This window comes from Amia ocellicauda, chromosome 12 (genome assembly GCF_036373705.1).
Source record: "Amia ocellicauda isolate fAmiCal2 chromosome 12, fAmiCal2.hap1, whole genome shotgun sequence".
NCBI lineage: Eukaryota > Metazoa > Chordata > Actinopteri > Amiiformes > Amiidae > Amia > Amia ocellicauda.
Window position 1 is genome coordinate 36,631,125 of NC_089861.1, and position 17,164 is coordinate 36,648,288.

The 17,164-nt window shown below is 40.4% G+C and overlaps 1 protein-coding gene across 4 annotated transcripts in view; it reads right to left on the reverse strand.

The window, feature by feature from the left end:
• Positions 1–3,373: 3,373 nt before the first annotated feature.
• LOC136765017 (free fatty acid receptor 2) overlaps positions 3,374–17,164 on the reverse strand; it is a 30,709-nt gene continuing 16,918 nt past the window's right edge. For 2 of the 4 annotated variants that reach the window (XM_066719471.1, XM_066719472.1), the window contains exons 2-3: positions 8,593–8,786; positions 3,374–6,928 (exon numbers count right to left, since the gene is read on the reverse strand). In XM_066719471.1, the coding sequence (XP_066575568.1) occupies positions 5,940–6,890 (951 nt within the window). In that variant the 5' untranslated portion in view covers positions 6,891–6,928; positions 8,593–8,786 and the 3' untranslated portion in view covers positions 3,374–5,939. The remainder of the gene's footprint in view (positions 6,929–8,592; positions 8,787–17,164) is intronic. The other 2 variants (XM_066719473.1, XM_066719474.1) reach the window with 1 other exon arrangement.

A 17,164-nucleotide genomic window follows, 5' to 3' on the forward strand; every position in this document is an offset into this window, starting at 1 on the left:
ATATCAGTCGATATGTTTCCCCCATCACCCCTTTAAGCTTAATAGCTTTTATATACATTTACATTCATTAATGGAATAAAAACATACTAAGCTTTAATTGCTTATACAGCCTATCTTTGCAAGATTTTGCAGTCTTCCTGTCCAGATAAGAATATCAACCCTGTTTCCTCTGTTCATGATTACACTTCTGACTTGGTTTTATAAATCACAAGGGAATACAAACAGATGCAACTAATTGATTTAAAGCCACACACATGGTCCCACACCTACGGAAGAACAGACTTTTAGAATATACCCATAAACAAGTACAGACACTGAACTAAATTGTTATATATAGTTTAACAAAATATAGATATAATAAGACACAATAAAAGTAATCTTGATTGGTGTGAAAAATGTCATGGATGGTATGACAAGTTCCCAACTACGCCACTCCGAAAAGATTAGATGAGGTGGGGGAACCTCAAACAACCCTGTATACTCTCCCCAGGTAGGTTTGTCACTTCATACATCCAGCATGCAGAAATCCTGGATAAAAGGTAATGGTTTATTACATTACTACAAAGAGGCAGGGCAAGAAGTCTCCCTCGTAAAACCAACACTCTGTACACAAATGTGGAGAAATGCCTAAAACTAATACAACTATAAAAAGATGTAATACTTTTTAGGTTCAGGAACATTCAACCAGCCACTGGAGTGGGCATATCTCCTAAGGCATCATTCACCTCCTGCTGAGGCACAATACAGTGCAGGCCTTGTCTAATGGCACCTTTGTGTTACCTGTAAGTAACGCACACTCCAGCTGTGTTTCTTTCACGTCAACCGGGAGCTGTTGCAGGACCTTGCACACTGGCTCTGTGTAGCCTTACTCTTGGCAGGCCTCCTCACAGCTACCGTACTGCTGTTGGGTCTCACTCACCGCCTCAGTAGCTGCTTCTGGTGGCGTCTTGTCACTGCGACTGTGCTGCAGCTGCGTCTCAAGTTCAGAGCAGCCTGTCTCTAATCCAGGGGAACCACAGTTCAGATTTTAAAACTGCTTAAACACTAGCATCTCCCGGAGGAATGTCAGGAATTCTAGCCTAGTCATTAACCTCTTGTAGTGATATTCTCCTCAGGATCTGTCACAGTGCCTCATGCTTAACAATAAATTTGATGAGTTCTCACTTATCTTCCTCAATCGACTAGGCTACTGAGTGGCTATAAGCTTCCCACTGCTCCCATGGCACATCACCATTCTTAACAATAATACATACTAAACCTATTTACCTTGATATATCAAGTTGACGGATAAGGATCAATAGTTAAATACAAACTGTCATATAAAGTGTATATTTGTTTGTTATTGTTTTAAAATGTATACTTACATTTTCATTTAATAGTTTAAATGTATTTTTCCTCATTCTTTTTCAAGGAGCATTTTCAGGCCCCAAACTTTCAACTCATAAGGATTAAGGCTACCACACTGTTGCTCTAGGCCTGAGCACCGGGTTGTGTAAAGTATTTTGGGTGTCTGGAAAGCTCCAGTCTCTGTGGGGGGTGTCTTTTCTTTCCTTTCACTTTTTTGCTTCATAATTGCGTAATTGTCTTCTACCCTTTTTGTTGGTTTCTTGAATGCATATATTACATATTTGAATTTCCATGTAATTATTATTTACTTTGTTTTAAATCTTTTTGATATTGTGAATAATAATAGTTACCTTTCACTTACCTGTGTCTCCATTGACATGTTTTTTCCCGAAGCCAAGACTCAGGGTATAAAAAGGCTGCTCTCCATTCTGTCAGGGGTCAAGCTCAGAGTGAGGACTGGTGTATTTATGCTTCTTGGCTCCGTTCACTTTATTGCCTTTGTAATGTGCATTAGCAAAGTTTTATTCTCAAAATAATGTTGTTTTCAAAATCAACCCAGCTGTTAACCCAGAATGTTCTTTTTAAAATCCTAAAAAACACAGATGTTTACAAATAATTTTTCAAGGGATATCATAAGTTTTGCAAGGAGCGCACCTGTCTAGAAACTACATGGCACAACAACAAAAACTAACAAAATCATCTGGTCAGGTGCAGTGTTGAATAAATATAAAAGCATCTTCAAATATACTTGTTATTATTGTTATTACTACCAGATATATTTAATCATAACAATAATAATAATAATAATAATAAATGTACATTGCTTACTATGCATTCATTGAAAACATGTGTGTTTGACTCAGATGTGCAGATGTGTTCTTTCTTCTTTGCTGAGAAATCAGCCAGTCGGGTTTGTTGCATTGTGTTGAATACATCTCGGACATCTACTTCTGTGTATTTATTAATCTTAGTGGTTTTCTTTTTTGTCAATTCTGTAATTTGGGTTGAAAAGGGGATTATGACATTCAGGTTGACCAGTTCAAATAAACTACTAACGACTTAATTTGTACCTTCACCACCTCGCATTTACATTCTCGTGATAAGCTACTGCCTTCCAAACTTCCAAATTGCTGTCATAACTGTCTACAATACTGAACAATGTCCACAAATAGAAGTTTAAAATACTAATTAAATTGCTTTATTCAGTTGTATTGGTCTCAGAAGCAGTAAAATATTCAAAACATCCTTCATTTCACTTCCTTAAAAGCGTTCTCATTTAGTGAACACTTTCAGCATGCCGCCATTTCCCCATCTCCTCTAAGAGATGGGTTTGTTTATTTAACCAATACAAAAAAATGTTTTAAAAGCTTATTGTTTGGTTAATACTCACAACAAACCTCTCTGCTATTGGTTAAGACAGTTTGTTTGCTATGTAGACTTATCCAATAAAAACCTTTTTAAGGCTAAAGTGTAGATGGAAGTTTGGGCCGAAAATCTGTCCTCTAGTCCTCTAGCAACACTACAGTGCGGGCCAATAACTGGCCCTGTAGTCCTCTGTCTTAAGTCAAAATTGTGATAATTTTTTTTTTAGTAAGTACATAAATCAAAGCATAACAACTGACTAAAAGCAAGTAAAAACAGAGCAACACGATCTGAGGGGAAAGCAGCAAAGACTGAAAATACCTGGAAGTGGACACAGTGGTGGCATAGCATGTGTAACATTGAAGTGGTATGTACTAGTGTTGCAATATATATATTATTAAAGTAGTATGTATATTCCACAGTGATTTCGCGACTGTCTATTGGTAAGTTTCTAGCCAAAGGAAACTGTATCTATGCCCAAGGTAGGATTTGAACTAGGGACCATACAATTAGAGAGTAGGCATGCTCCCTATCAAGCCTTTTTGATATATTCAAATTTTATAGCTACCTTGTGAACATCTGAATTTGTGAATGCTTAACTCACGGATGCTGAGGTGCTCGTGTATATAATATGTATAAAATGTATTAATGAAAAACTACCCTCTGATGATCAAATAATTGTTTTAATCTGTTATTTATTTTAGACAGTGCAGTTTTATGATCTCCATTTTGACATTCAGTACACAGACAAATTAATGGAGGATCATAAAGAAGTGCAAGAGTACAAAAAACTTTAACAGGAAATACATAATTTACTTGACTGGATTACAGGCTCTATGCATTTTACAAGAATATGCAGGATTCCAAACATAGTCAATAGTTTAGGATCACACTTTACAATAAGGTACCATATGATTCCTCATGAAGTAATATATGAATACCACAGGATAAACACATGAATATGTCATGCACTTCATCTGATTTCTTATGTTAATCATATGTATAACAGGGTTAGGGTTCATGTGCTGAACAGCAGAACTCAGATAATGGTCATGATATATTGATGTTTAAATCCTACGGTATTAATATATTATGGTACTTTATTGTAAAGTGTTACCAAGTTTAGTAAAAATAGATAGTGGCACACAATAAGATGCCTACATTATTAGCATATGTATTTATTATAATTTGAGCATTGTGTTTTTCTCTACTTGATTTCAGTCCTCCTGTACCAAGAGGCCAATATAGAGAAATTTCTAAAACCACTTATTGAGCAATCATTCATAATCATTCCATTGCAGTACCTTAATAAACTCAATTAACATTGTGTTACTACAAATGATGCACAGATCACACAAATGGAGAGCTATACAAGGCTACTGACACTCATTTAATCATGCATCCAATTCACTGAAATATTACAGACAATGGATGAATAAAATAAAATGTTAACCAGGAACATGTATAGAATTTTTATATTTTTATATTTTTATAATAGATAATAAGTTATATATTTCAACTGTACAGTAGATACATACAATGTAAAGAGAAAAAATAGTTATTTGCAAGGAGCATGGGAGTGTCCTGAAAGAAAACGTCCAGTATTATATTTTGCGTGGTAACCTGGTTTTCAGAAGCCTCCAAAGAGGTGTACTGCATGATACAATAAAGCAGTTAACATCCTATCATGCTCTGTGGCATGTAGAAAAATGCTGAGCAGGACCAGTTGACCTCGATTTTGGATCAAGATGGCAGGAGAAAGGATCTAAGTGACTTTGAAAGAGGGGTCATTATTGGGAATATCTCTTAGAAGAATGGTGTTCCATCTCTCCAGTAGAGTTCCAGAGACTCGTAGAATCTATGCCAAGATATATTGAGCTGTTCTGGTGGCTTGTGGTGGCCCAACACCTTACTTAGACACTTTAATTTTACATGTTGCTCATGTAATGTGAACAGATTCAATTAATGAATAAACAAAATGTATTTGCTAAAATATATATTTTTTAAATTGTATGTAAAGTAAGAACATTAAATAAACAGGAATACTTAATCACTGACTATGTCGCCCACTGCATGAGGACTATCAATTCATGAAGTATATACAGCTCTGGAAAAAATTAAGAGACCACTTAACATTGATTTCTGAACTTGGAGTGGTCTTATTTTTTTCCAGAGCTGTATATCAGCAAATTAAATGGACTAGAAAAAAAGTCACTCTAACACTAACGTATTTAACATAAAATAGTGCCCGTTCGCCAATTTCTGGTTGCCAGGCCGTTTTGTAAATGTGATATCCTTGTAGGCAAGAAATAAACTACAATGTGGTCGCTATTGATATATATTTCAGTATATCAAGGTCAAGAATGAGTGCACATGTGTTGTCTTTTTGTGATCAGTAAAATGGAAGAATATTGTCATAACGTTCAAACAATTAAATATACATAAATGTGCCAAAATCATGACGTTGTGGGGAAAAATTGTTTTGCACATTGGACATCTATTAGGACGCATACGGTATATGCATTTTGTGTTAAATTGGAAAAATCTCAGCATCAATCCAAAATGTATCCAAATACATTTTACTACCTTTTTTTTGTATATGACAGGTTTTTGTCCATTTCTGCTTTACAGTCATCATCAGACCTGGGAATCAAATGTAAAGGGAGGTTTTTCAGGTCCAAACTGGTTGAATAAAACAGGTTTTCATTTTTAATTGATCCGAGTTGTATTACTTTTTCAGTTTTTAGAAAAAAGCAGTACTGTACAGATTATTCCCTAACTATATTACTATTATTATTAAATAAGTCATGAATAAGGGTGTCATGAAAATAATAATAATGGCCAATATTATTATTAATAATTTTATTTAAAAAATAAACGTTTATATTTGTCTCAATGGTGAAAATGTAAAAAAATCTATAAACCACTTAAAAGGTTTTCTGACTTTATTTGCTATATAGCCAGTATCACAAATAATGTAGTGCTTCTGTGACACCACAACTGCAAAGACAGCAGTCTCAACCTTTCTGTAGGCAAGTAAATGAATGAATGAACTACTCATCTTTTTTTTTTTTCTTTTTCTAAGTAAAGCTTAATGTGTTCATTTCTTTATAACAACCTCTTTGATTATAGAGTGAATTGTCTTGGTCTTTGTAAACATTGCATGTACTTGAAGTTATTGCATATTATTGAATGTCCAAGACAATTTTCCTGTCTGGTAAATGCTTTTCTCACTGGACAGTATTTGAGCTACCTTCTGACTCTTCTGTATTGGAACAGGTCAGAGGGCAGTATTTACTACGAGGATTGATCACACATAACTTGGATAAAACTGCAGATAAGCAATGGCTGAATGTTTTCTGCACTGCTGAGGATGAGAAGTAGAAGATGATGGGATCCAAGCAGGCATTGAAGGTACTGGGGAGAAGAGCATCGACACGCCATTCAGGGCTCTTGTTTTGGATAAATCCAACCACATGTGAAATGTTGTAGGGCCCAAAGCACAGGATAAAAACCACCAAGGTTCCAAGAGCCAGACCAATGGCTCTCTTCCTTCTTCGATGACTGATATTAGGCAATTTGGAAAGAATCCGGATGAAATTCACATAACAGAAGGTGCTGATTGCAAAAGGGATGCAGAATAGAACCAAACACAGTTCTAAACGCACTGGCAGAAGGATTTTCTTTTGCTCATCTGTGAAGTTTTCATAGCACACAGTCTGGTTGTTTTTATTGTTGTATTGTATTATGTAAACAATGCTACAGTGAGCTGTAGATACCACCCAGAAGAATACACTGGCGATGATCGCGTACTTGGGCTTGCGGTTGATTTTGTACTTTATGGGGTAAGCCACCCCCAAATATCTCTCCACACTGACTGCTGTGAGAAAGAAAGTGCTGATGTAAATAGTGGAATAGAATACAAAGCCAGACAGAGGGCAAAACAAATAAGGTAGATGCCATTCCATGTTGAAGTATGCTTCATTCATCCTGAATGGCAAGAATATAAGGAAGATAAGGTCGGATACAGTCAGGTTCAGCAAAAGGATATCAATGGGGGTTTGTTTGGTACGGACTCTCTTGCTGAAGGTGTAAAAAGCCAGGATATTGGATGGCAGTCCTGTAATGAAAGTGATGATGTAGATTGCCAGAACAACTTGACTGTGAGCATATTTTTCCATGGCAGATATCAGTCTCTTCCAATACAGTTACTGCAGAACTGCAAAACAGAATGAAATACAATGTATGTTAATTATATTATATTGGTATTATATATGCCAAGTGGTCTTGACAAAGTTTTTTTGTGAAATGTAAATTTTATTGCTGGTATTTATAAAAATCTCATATAAAAGTACACCTCCTGAATTTTTTTAGGTTGACAGGTTTCTATTAGAATATTAGATTAACCATCAACTTGACAGCTTTAACATGTTGAGTCCTGCAATTAACTACCTTGGTTTTCATTTTGATTTCTACAGAATGGCAGTCCAGAGTTTATACACCCCCTCTTTTAGCTCAGTTCTGTCAGCTGGAATCTAAATAGTTATCTACAATCTCAAAAACAAACTTTGAAAACGTTCACTGACAAGTAAGTGTAAGTGTAAATAACATTATTTATTGATATTATTTTAAAGAAAAATGCAAATACCTTTGAATAAATTTGTATATAATAATTTGCAAATTGTTAATGGCCATGAAAGGCATGAAACAGAATAATTTAATTTTACACTAATTATTTAGTAGGGTTAAACTTTTGGTACCTCTGTTTCTTGCAGGATTATTCATAAGCCTTGTGCTAACATATTTGTTCTGCCTTATAAGAACTTGGGTTCTCGGGAGGTCTCTCTCCCCTCAGTACTGATATCTCTCCAGCATTTGACCCCGTCAATCACTCCATCCTCCTATCCTGCCTCACTGACCTTGCAATTATTATTATTATTATTATTATTATTATTATTATTATTATTATTATTATTATGTATTTATTTATTTGCAGAAACCCTTATCCAGGGTGATTTACAAAACATAAGAGCATTATAAAAGTGCAATACAGTATGAAATTACAGATCAAAACATAATACAATTACAAGTTCAAAATTACAAAATTGCATAAGATAAATCTACAATTAATACAATTCCTACATCCTAGAATCTCTGTAATTGCTCTCGCCTGGTTCTCCTCCTTCCTATCAAGTGACATGGCGAGGTTCTTAGTTCACACCTCAACCTCTCCTCACAGGTGTACCCCATGGCTCCGTCCTGGACCCTCTCCTGTTCTCTCTCTAAACACATTCTCTGGGCCCCCTCATCGCATCCCTAGGTTTCTCTTACCATTTCTATGCAGATGTCGCCCAGATCTTCATGTCTGCTCCCACTTCTGACCCCCTCATCCCCTTTCACATCTCTTCCTGTTTGTCTGCTATTTCCACCTGGATGCACTCACACCACCTCAAGCTCAACCTCTTTGATCTGCTCTTCCCCCCCCCTACTCCTCACCTTCTGCTGATCTCTCCATCTCAATCCCCTTAGAATCTACGGTACTCTCTCCCTCTTCTTCCGCTAAGATCCTAGGAGTCACCCTTGATCATGTGCTCTCCTACATTCAGCACGCAGACACACACCTGCTGATTCTTCCTGAGCAACATACACTGAATCCGACCCTTGCTCACCGACTACTCGGCTGCTCGTCCAGTTCCTGGTCCTCTCCCACCAGGACAACTGTAACTCCCTCCTGGCTGGCCTGCCTGCAGCTACGACCCACCCACTGCACCTAGAACTCTGCAGCTCTTCTGGTATTCTCTCTGCACCAATTCGCACATCCGCTCCCTCCACTGGCACCCGATGTCAGCTCGCATCCAGTTCAAGACATTGACCCTCACTTACCGCTCCAGTTTTCCTGCGCCAGAAGACTAACCTTGCCTCCTCTTCACTCCCCTTCCTCCTTTTCATCCCAGGCCCCTAAGTGGTGGTACAACCTTCCCACTGAAGTCAGGACAGCAGAGTCCCTGACCACCTTCTGGCGATTACTCAAGACACATCTTTTCAGACATCATATTTTTCGCCCTGGATAAGCGTGTCTGGTAATAAATAAATAATAATAATAATAATAAATAATAATATGTGTGTTAACACCATATACTTATTTCTTATAGTGCATTTTAAAGATTAATTGTATTTACAGACTGGCATTGCACTGTTCACCCTGTCTTCCTGTACAACAAAGTGTATCCTGTGTTTACAACTATCAGAAGACAGACATTTTGTGCAATGTATGAATATCACAGGCTTGTCATATATATATATATATATATATATATATATATATATATATATATGTACGAGGACTTACATCTGGGTACTTGCCGATACCGAGTACCGATACCAAGTACTTAATAAGGCAGTATTTTTCCAAAAGAATTACAATTACCATCAAAGTGCAATGCATTTGAAGAAAGTTTTTATTTCTCAGATTCACTCTGGTAGATACAAAATAAAATATAAATAATATCTGAGTGTTAAATAAAATGTATAACAGGAGACTATTTCTGACATCCAAAAATGAATATTAAACATTCTGTGTAAACAAACACTGTCTCCACATTTCAATTAAATAACTAACTGAACAGCAGTACTACACCACAAAGCCTACTGTAACAGAACGACTGAAATAGTCATCATACATTAGTGCTGTCTCTATGGACTGAGCCTTTTTTGAAAAGGTGAGAGGCAGGTTCTTTTTGATGAATAGAATCATCTCAGTTTGATCAGCTGTGAGCTTACATATGAACCAGCATGAATACATGAAATGAACACGAAATATGAAATACATATTTTACTTTTTACTTTATACAATGTGAAGTGCTTTGAAATGGATCTGCCTGTCTATTACAGCTGCGTACATCAATGCAGAAAACGCACTGTTCAACAGGGATGTTTGTGTTTGCGAGAGGCTCCTTCAGTCCTGTATCGATGCTGAAGCCAAATGCAGTCTAAACGCCACACCAGCAAGCCTGTCGTTGCCCTGCACCCTGCAAATCTGTCCCATCAGAGGACAGGCAGATGAGCAGATGAATCACCTGCGATTCTTCAGTTTGTCAAAATGGGTGCATAAAGGCTACATAAACAAGAACAAATAAAACAAAAATAAAATTAACTTTTAGCAATAAACTGTGTAAATTTGGGTATAAATCGGTATGCATATCTTAGCAGACTTGTACAATATAACCACAATATAAACTTAAATAACCAGTTATAAAAATAGTATTAAACGAAAGCGCTTAAAAATGGCTCCATCTTAGAGCTGCGTATCAATGCAGAAAACACGCTTTTCAAATCTACAGTGCCCTACACTAATACAAAAAATAGCATCATGATCAAACAGCTGACTGATCAATGCATTGATCCAGAGACCTGGGTTTGCAATGAGATCATTTAGACATTAAGGAATATTCAATCTAAATCAAAAGAGACAGAACGTGTGCAATTTGTAACTGAATATGCATATTGCTGATGAAGTGCATGACGAAAAGACGCACTCCCGCCATGAAGTGGTATCGGTGAGTGGTATCGGAACATTTCTACAAGTACAAGTACGAGTACATGAGCACAGTATCGGCCCGATACCCGATACTGCTATCGGTATCGGTGCATCCCTATATATATATATATATATATATATATATATATACACTCACCTAAAGGATCATTAGGAACACCATACTAATACTGTGTTTGACCCCTTTTCGCCTTCAGAACTGCCTTAATTCTACGTGGCATTGATTCAACAAGGTGCTGAAAGCATTCTTTAGAAATGTTGGCCCATATTGATAGGATAGGATCTTGCAGTTGATGCAGATTTGTGGGATGCACATCCAGGGCACGAAGCTCCCGTTCCACCACATCCCAAAGATGCTCTATTGGGTTGAGATCTGGTGACTGTGGGGGCCAGTTTAGTACAGTGAACTCATTGTCATGTTCAAGAAACCAATTTGAAATGATTTGACCTTTGTGACATGGTGCATTATCCTGCTGGAAGTAGCCATCAGAGGATGGGTACATGGTGGTCATAAAGGGATGGACATGGTCAGAAACAATGCTCAGGTAGGCTGTGGCATTTAAACGATGCCCAGTTGGCACTAAGGGGCCTAAAGTGTACCAAGAAAACATCCCCCACACCATTACACCACCACCACCAGCCTGCACAGTGGTAACAAGGCATAATGGATCCATGTTCTCATTCTGTTTACGCCAAATTCTGACTCTACCATCTGAATGTCTCAACAGAAATCGAGACTCATCAGACCAGGCAACATTTTTCCAGTTTTCAACTGTCCAATTTTGGTGAGCTTGTGCAAATTGTAGCCTCTTTTTCCTATTTGTAGTGGAGATGAGTGGTACCCAGTGGGGTCTTCTGCTGTTGTAGCCCATCCGCCTCAAGGTTGTACGTGTTGTGGCTTCACAAATGCTTTGCTGCATACCTCGGTTGTAACGAGTGGTTATTTCAGTCAAAGTTGCTCTTCTATCAGCTTGAATCAGTCGGCCCATTCTCCTCTGACCTCTAGCATCAACAAGGCATTTTCGCCCACAGGACTGCCGCATACTGGATGTTTTTCCCTTTTCACACCATTCTTTGTAAACCCTAGAAATGGTTGTGTGTGAAAATCCCAGTAACTGAGCAGATTGTGAAATACTCTGACTGGCCCGTCTGGCACCAACAACCATGTCACGCTCAAAATTGCTTAAATCATCTTTCTTTCCCATTCAGACATTCAGTTTGGAGTTCAGGAGATTGTCTTGACCAGGACCACACCCCTAAATGCATTGAAGCAACTGCCATGTGATTGGTTGGTTAGATAAATGCATTAATGAGAAATTGAACAGGTGTTCCTAATAATCCTTTAGGTGAGTGTATATATATATAGATAAATCAGCCATAACATTATGACCACCTACCTAATATTGTGTAGGTCCCCCTTTTGCCGCCAAAGCAGCCCTGACCCGTCGAGGCATGGACACTGAAGGTGTGCTGTGGTATCTGGCACCAAGACGTTAGCAGCAGATCTTTTAAGTACTGTAAGTTGTGAGGTGGGGCCTCCATGTATCGGACTTGTTTGTCCAGCACATCCCATAGATGCTCGATCGGATTGAGATCTGGGAAATTTGGAGGCCAAGTCAACACTTTGAACTCATGATTCATCAGACCAGGCCACCTTCCTCCATTGCTCCGTGGTCCAATTCTGATGCTCACATGCCCATTGTAGGTGCTTTTGGCAGTGGACAGGGGTCAGCATGGGCACCCTGACTGGTCTGCGGCTACGCAGCCCCATACACAACAAACTGCAATGCACTGTGTGTTCTGACAACTTTCTATCAGAACCAGCGTTAACTTTTTCAGCAATTTGAGCTACAGTAGCTCGTCTGTTGGATCGGACCACACGAGCCAGCCTTCGCTCCCCTTGTGCATCAATGAGCCTTGGCCGCCCACAACCTTGTCACCGCTTTTCCTTCCTTGGACCACTTTTGATAGGTACTGACCACTGCAGACCGGGAACACCCCACAAGAGCTGCCGTTTTGGAGATGCTCTGACCCAGTTGTCTAGCCATCACAATTTGGCCCTTGTCAAAGTCGCTCAGATCCTTACGTTTGCCCATTTCTAACACATCAACTTTGAGGACAAAATGTTCACTTGCTGCCTAATATAGCCCACCCAGTGACAGGTGCCATGATAACAAGATTATCAGTGTTATTCACTTCACCTGTCAGTGGTCATAATGTTATGTTTGATCGGTGTATATATATATATATATATATATATATAAAAAATGTGTCACAGTTTCATCCCACACAACCCACAATTCCCAAGTTTGTGCAATTAATCAATCAGCATTCCTCAACACCATGTGCACTTGCTCAGTTATTCGCTGCTCCGATTTGGCCATCACGTCTCTCTGCTCCCCTCTGCTCCACCTATAAACCCCTCTGTGATTCCCTATCCTTGCTAAGTCTTGTCAACCTTCCTGTTACACTCATAATATTCTCCTGAAACTTTGTGATTGCCTGCCATTGACCGCACCTGTACTTTGACCACCAACTACTGGATTGTCCCTACTGTTCTGTTCAACTAATCTCTGACCTCCTGCTTGGCTTAAAGACAACACCTTGCAGTGCTACGTTAGTGTGTGTGTGTGCGCAAGTGAGTTAAGTAAGTAAAACACTTTGACCCAGACTAGTCCATGGATGCTCCACTGGCCCCTAATACCTAGCTACATCGCTATTCTCAGAGTGCTACAGTGAGGGAAAAAAGTATTTGATCCCCTGCTGATTTTGTACGTTTGCCCATTGACAAAGAAATGATCAGTCTATAATTTTAATGGTAGGTGTATTTTAACAGTGAGAGACAGAATAACAACAAAAAAATCCAGAAAAACGCATTTCAAAAAAGTTATAAATTGATTTGCATGTTAATGAGTGAAATATGTATATGATCCCCTATCAATCAGCAAGATTTCTGGCTCCCAGGTATCTTTTATACAGGTAACAAGCTGAGATTAGGAGCACTCTCTTAAAGGGAGTGCTCCTAATCTCAGCTCGTTACCTATATAAAAGACAGCTGTCCACAGAAGTAATCAATCAATCAGATTCCAAACTCTCCACCATGGCCAAGACCAAAGAGCTGTCCAAGGATGTCAGGGACAAGATTGTAGACCTACACCAGGCTGGAATGGGCTACAAGACCATCACCAAGCAGCTTGGTGAGAAGGTGACAACAGTTGGTGTGATTATTCGCAAATGGAAGAAACACAAAATAACTGTCAGTCTCCCTCGGTCTGGGGCTCCATGCAAGATCTCACCTCGTGGAGTTTCAATGATCATGAGAATGGTGAGGAATCAGCCCAGAACTACACGGGAGGATCTTGTTAATGATCTCAAGGCAGCTGGGACCATAGTCACCAAGAAAACAATTGGTAACACACTACGCTGTGAAGGACTGAAATCCTGCAGCGACCAAAATCGAGCTCTTTGGCATCAACTCAACTCGAGGAGGAGGAATGCTGCCTATGACCCCAAGAACACCATCCCCATCATGAAACATGGAGGTGGAAACATTATGCTTTGGGGGTGTTTTTCTGCTAAGGGGACAGGACAACTGCACCGCATCAAAGGGACGATGGACGGGGCCATGTACCGTCAAATCTTGGGTGAGAACCTCCTTCCCTCAGCCAGGGCATTGAAAATGGGTCGTGGATGGGTATTCCAGCATGACAATGACCAAAAACACACAGCCAAGGCAACAAAGGAGTGGCTCAAGAAGAAGCACATTAAGGTCCTGGAGTGGCCTAGCCATTCTCCAGACCTTAATCCCATAGAAAATCTGTGGAGGGAGCTGAAGGTTCGAGTTGCCAAACGTCAGCCTCGAAACCTTAATGACTTGAAGAGGAGTGGGACAAAATCCCTCCTGAGATGTGTCCAAACCTGGTGGCCAACTACAAGAAACTTCTGACCTCTGTGATTGCCAACAAGGGTTTTGCCACCAAGTACTAAGTCGAAGGGGTCAAATACTTATTTCACTCATTAACATGCAAATCAATTTATTTTGAAATGCGTTTTTCTGGATTTTTTTGTTGGTATTCTGTCTCTCACTGTTAAAATACACCTACCATTAAAATTATAGACTGATCATTTCTTTGTCAGTGGGCAAATGTACAAAATCAGCAGGGGATCAAATACTTTTTTCCGTCACTGTATCTATCTAGGCTGCCATTGGCCCTTGTGCCCGTCACTCAAACAGGTGATGTCTGCCTTCCTCTTTTTGCCCTTCGCCTTGGTCCGTCAAGACACGTAAGAAAGAGAGCCTTCTGTGTTTGTCCAAACCAGAAATCTGCATTTTTCGTCCTTTTGTCACAGGAGTAAATATTTAAATCCCACTGTCTGAGCACCTTCTATGTTATTGAAGCACTTATATACTTATGTTTTATTACATTCTTCTTTTTATTATGTCACATTTGATTGTCACTTTTTTTTCGTGCACAGACAAGACTTGTGAACAGTCTCGGTTGTTACCTGAGAATGAAGGTTTGAAGCTCTTTGGTTATTGGCCAGGGGAAAGAACAGTGTCTTTTATTGAAAGGCTGATGGAGTAGAAGGGAGGGGCTCTTTGTATTTACGGTGGATGGAGACCGGGAGAGGGGAGAGAAGACCTACAAACAGACAGTGAGCGAGCGCAACAGCCGGATCGCTCAGGAGAAAGCAAGCGCAACAGCCGGACAGTGCAGGAGAAAGCAAGTGCAGGGAAATAGGGTTGGCCGTGCTGCAGGACCTGGAGCCAGAGCGGAGCTAGACAGTTTTTGTTAGTTGTGCTCCGGAGCCGGAGCAGAGCTGAAGCTGGCATTGCTGGAGCCGGAGCGGAGCTCATCGGAGCGCTCTGGAGCCTGGCGCCGGACCTGAGGTCATGGAGCTGCTCCACTCATTCCCCCGTCCATTAAACTCACCCAGATATTAAGTCCAGTTTTCTTAAATGAACTTCATAGGTATTGTTGTGTGTTGGGGGTTATAAAGTAAGATCAGTTCTCACTCCAGTAATTAGTACATAATACTTTTTTTTTATTAATTGTAATTATATGACACCTTCACTTTCTCACTCTGTTCAAGAAGTGATTCTATAATCTCAGGGCATCTCTCATAAACCACTTGCAAAAGACCATTTTAACTCTAAAGTTTTAAGTATTTCCAAATGTATTTTATCTGCCTAAATTAACCTCATTTTATAGCCATCTGTTATCTGAAATGTCCTGACTAGTTTGTCCAAAAGTTGGTTGCCAGGGAGTTAAGGTCACATGCAGGAGTCATGCCCCCTACATCTTGTTTCACACTTTTGAGATACAAAAATACCTGTTTGGGGGGGGGGGGGGGTTGCGAAATGTCAACCTAGAGGTGTGCTGTGGGGGGGTTGAGGGCAAATTGTACACTGATAACATTTTTAACGACATATTCAATAGACTACAGTACTTAAAATAACCGGACATCTTCCAAAAATACTGGACAGGGGGTCAAAATACATACACTACATGGCCAAAAGTATGTGGACACCTGCTCGTCAAACATCTCATTCCAAAATCATGGGCATTAATATGGAGTTGGTCCCCCCTTTGATGCAATAACAGCCTCCACTCTTCTGGGAAGGCTTTCCACTAGATGTTGGAACATTGTTGAGGGGATTTCAGCCACAAGAGCGTTAGTGAGGTCGGGCACTGATGTTGGGCAATCAGCCCTGGCTCACAGTCGGCTTTTCCATTCATTCCAAAGGTGGGATGGGGTTGAGGTCAGGGCTCTGTGCAGGCCAGTCAAGTTCTTCCACACCAATCTCGACAAACAATTTCTGTATGGACCTCACTTTGTGTATGGGTTGTCATGCTGAAACAGGAAAGGGCCTTCCCCAAACTGTTGCCACAAATTTGGTAGTGCAAAGTCATCTAGAATGTCACTATAGGCTATAGGTCGGGTTCCCAGGCATGTCCTGGAAGCCAGCGTCACCGCCGCGTCATCAGGTTGTCCTCCTCTCCAAGCGAGGGCGGGGCTTCGGTGGATTTTGCTTTCCACCTAGCCCTTATCCCCTCCGTCTGCTCTGTCAGGCCAGTGACTGCTGGGGCTTCTGTTCCACCACTGGCACCACTCCCCCTCCTCTTCCTCACTGTCAGTTACATCTCCAACAAGACACCGGCACAGGGGCCCGAGCTCTGCCGACAGGGGGTGAGATGCTGCCATCCTGGCTCTCAACACCAGGATGTACCAGATCTGTGCCCTACTTACCAGCAGTCTGTGGCCCCGCCCTAGCTATGCTAGATGTGCTGGGGTCCACTGCTGCTGTGTCCAGCGGAAGGCACTTGAGTTGGCTTTTGTTGCCCCGCTGTGTATATAGTTCCATTATTTAATTGAATTATCCAGCAGTGGCTATCCAATCGGGTTAGCCTGCTGTTTGTTGAGCCCGGCTTATATGGTGTGGTCCTGGTATTGGCCCCACTCCTAGCCCTGCTAGTAGAGCAGGAGGCCCCTATTACAAGGTTCTTGTTGCCACCTGGATACATCATTCCTTATTTCTTCCCAGTTCAGCGGTCTTCACGTCTGGGCAGCCCGGATATGGCCCCAAGGGGCCCCTGTGGTTTCTATCATAGAATTGGTACGGCTCCTAGTAGATACGCCTTGGGGCAAGCTCTCTCACTGCGTCCTCCCTTGCAACAGTTTGGTTATACTGTAACCCCTCCCCCTTGAGCAGTGCTTCTAACTCGAAAGATAACGATAAGGAAGGAAGGAACAGGAAGAGAAAAGGTCCTGTTTGAGTGACGGGCAAAATGGTCAATGGTAGCTTTGATAGACAAATGTCTTCGATAAGTTCCAGCGATGCGCACTGAAAAGCCCTCCCCCTTGGGCAGTGCTTCTTTTCTCAACCTATCGTCGTGT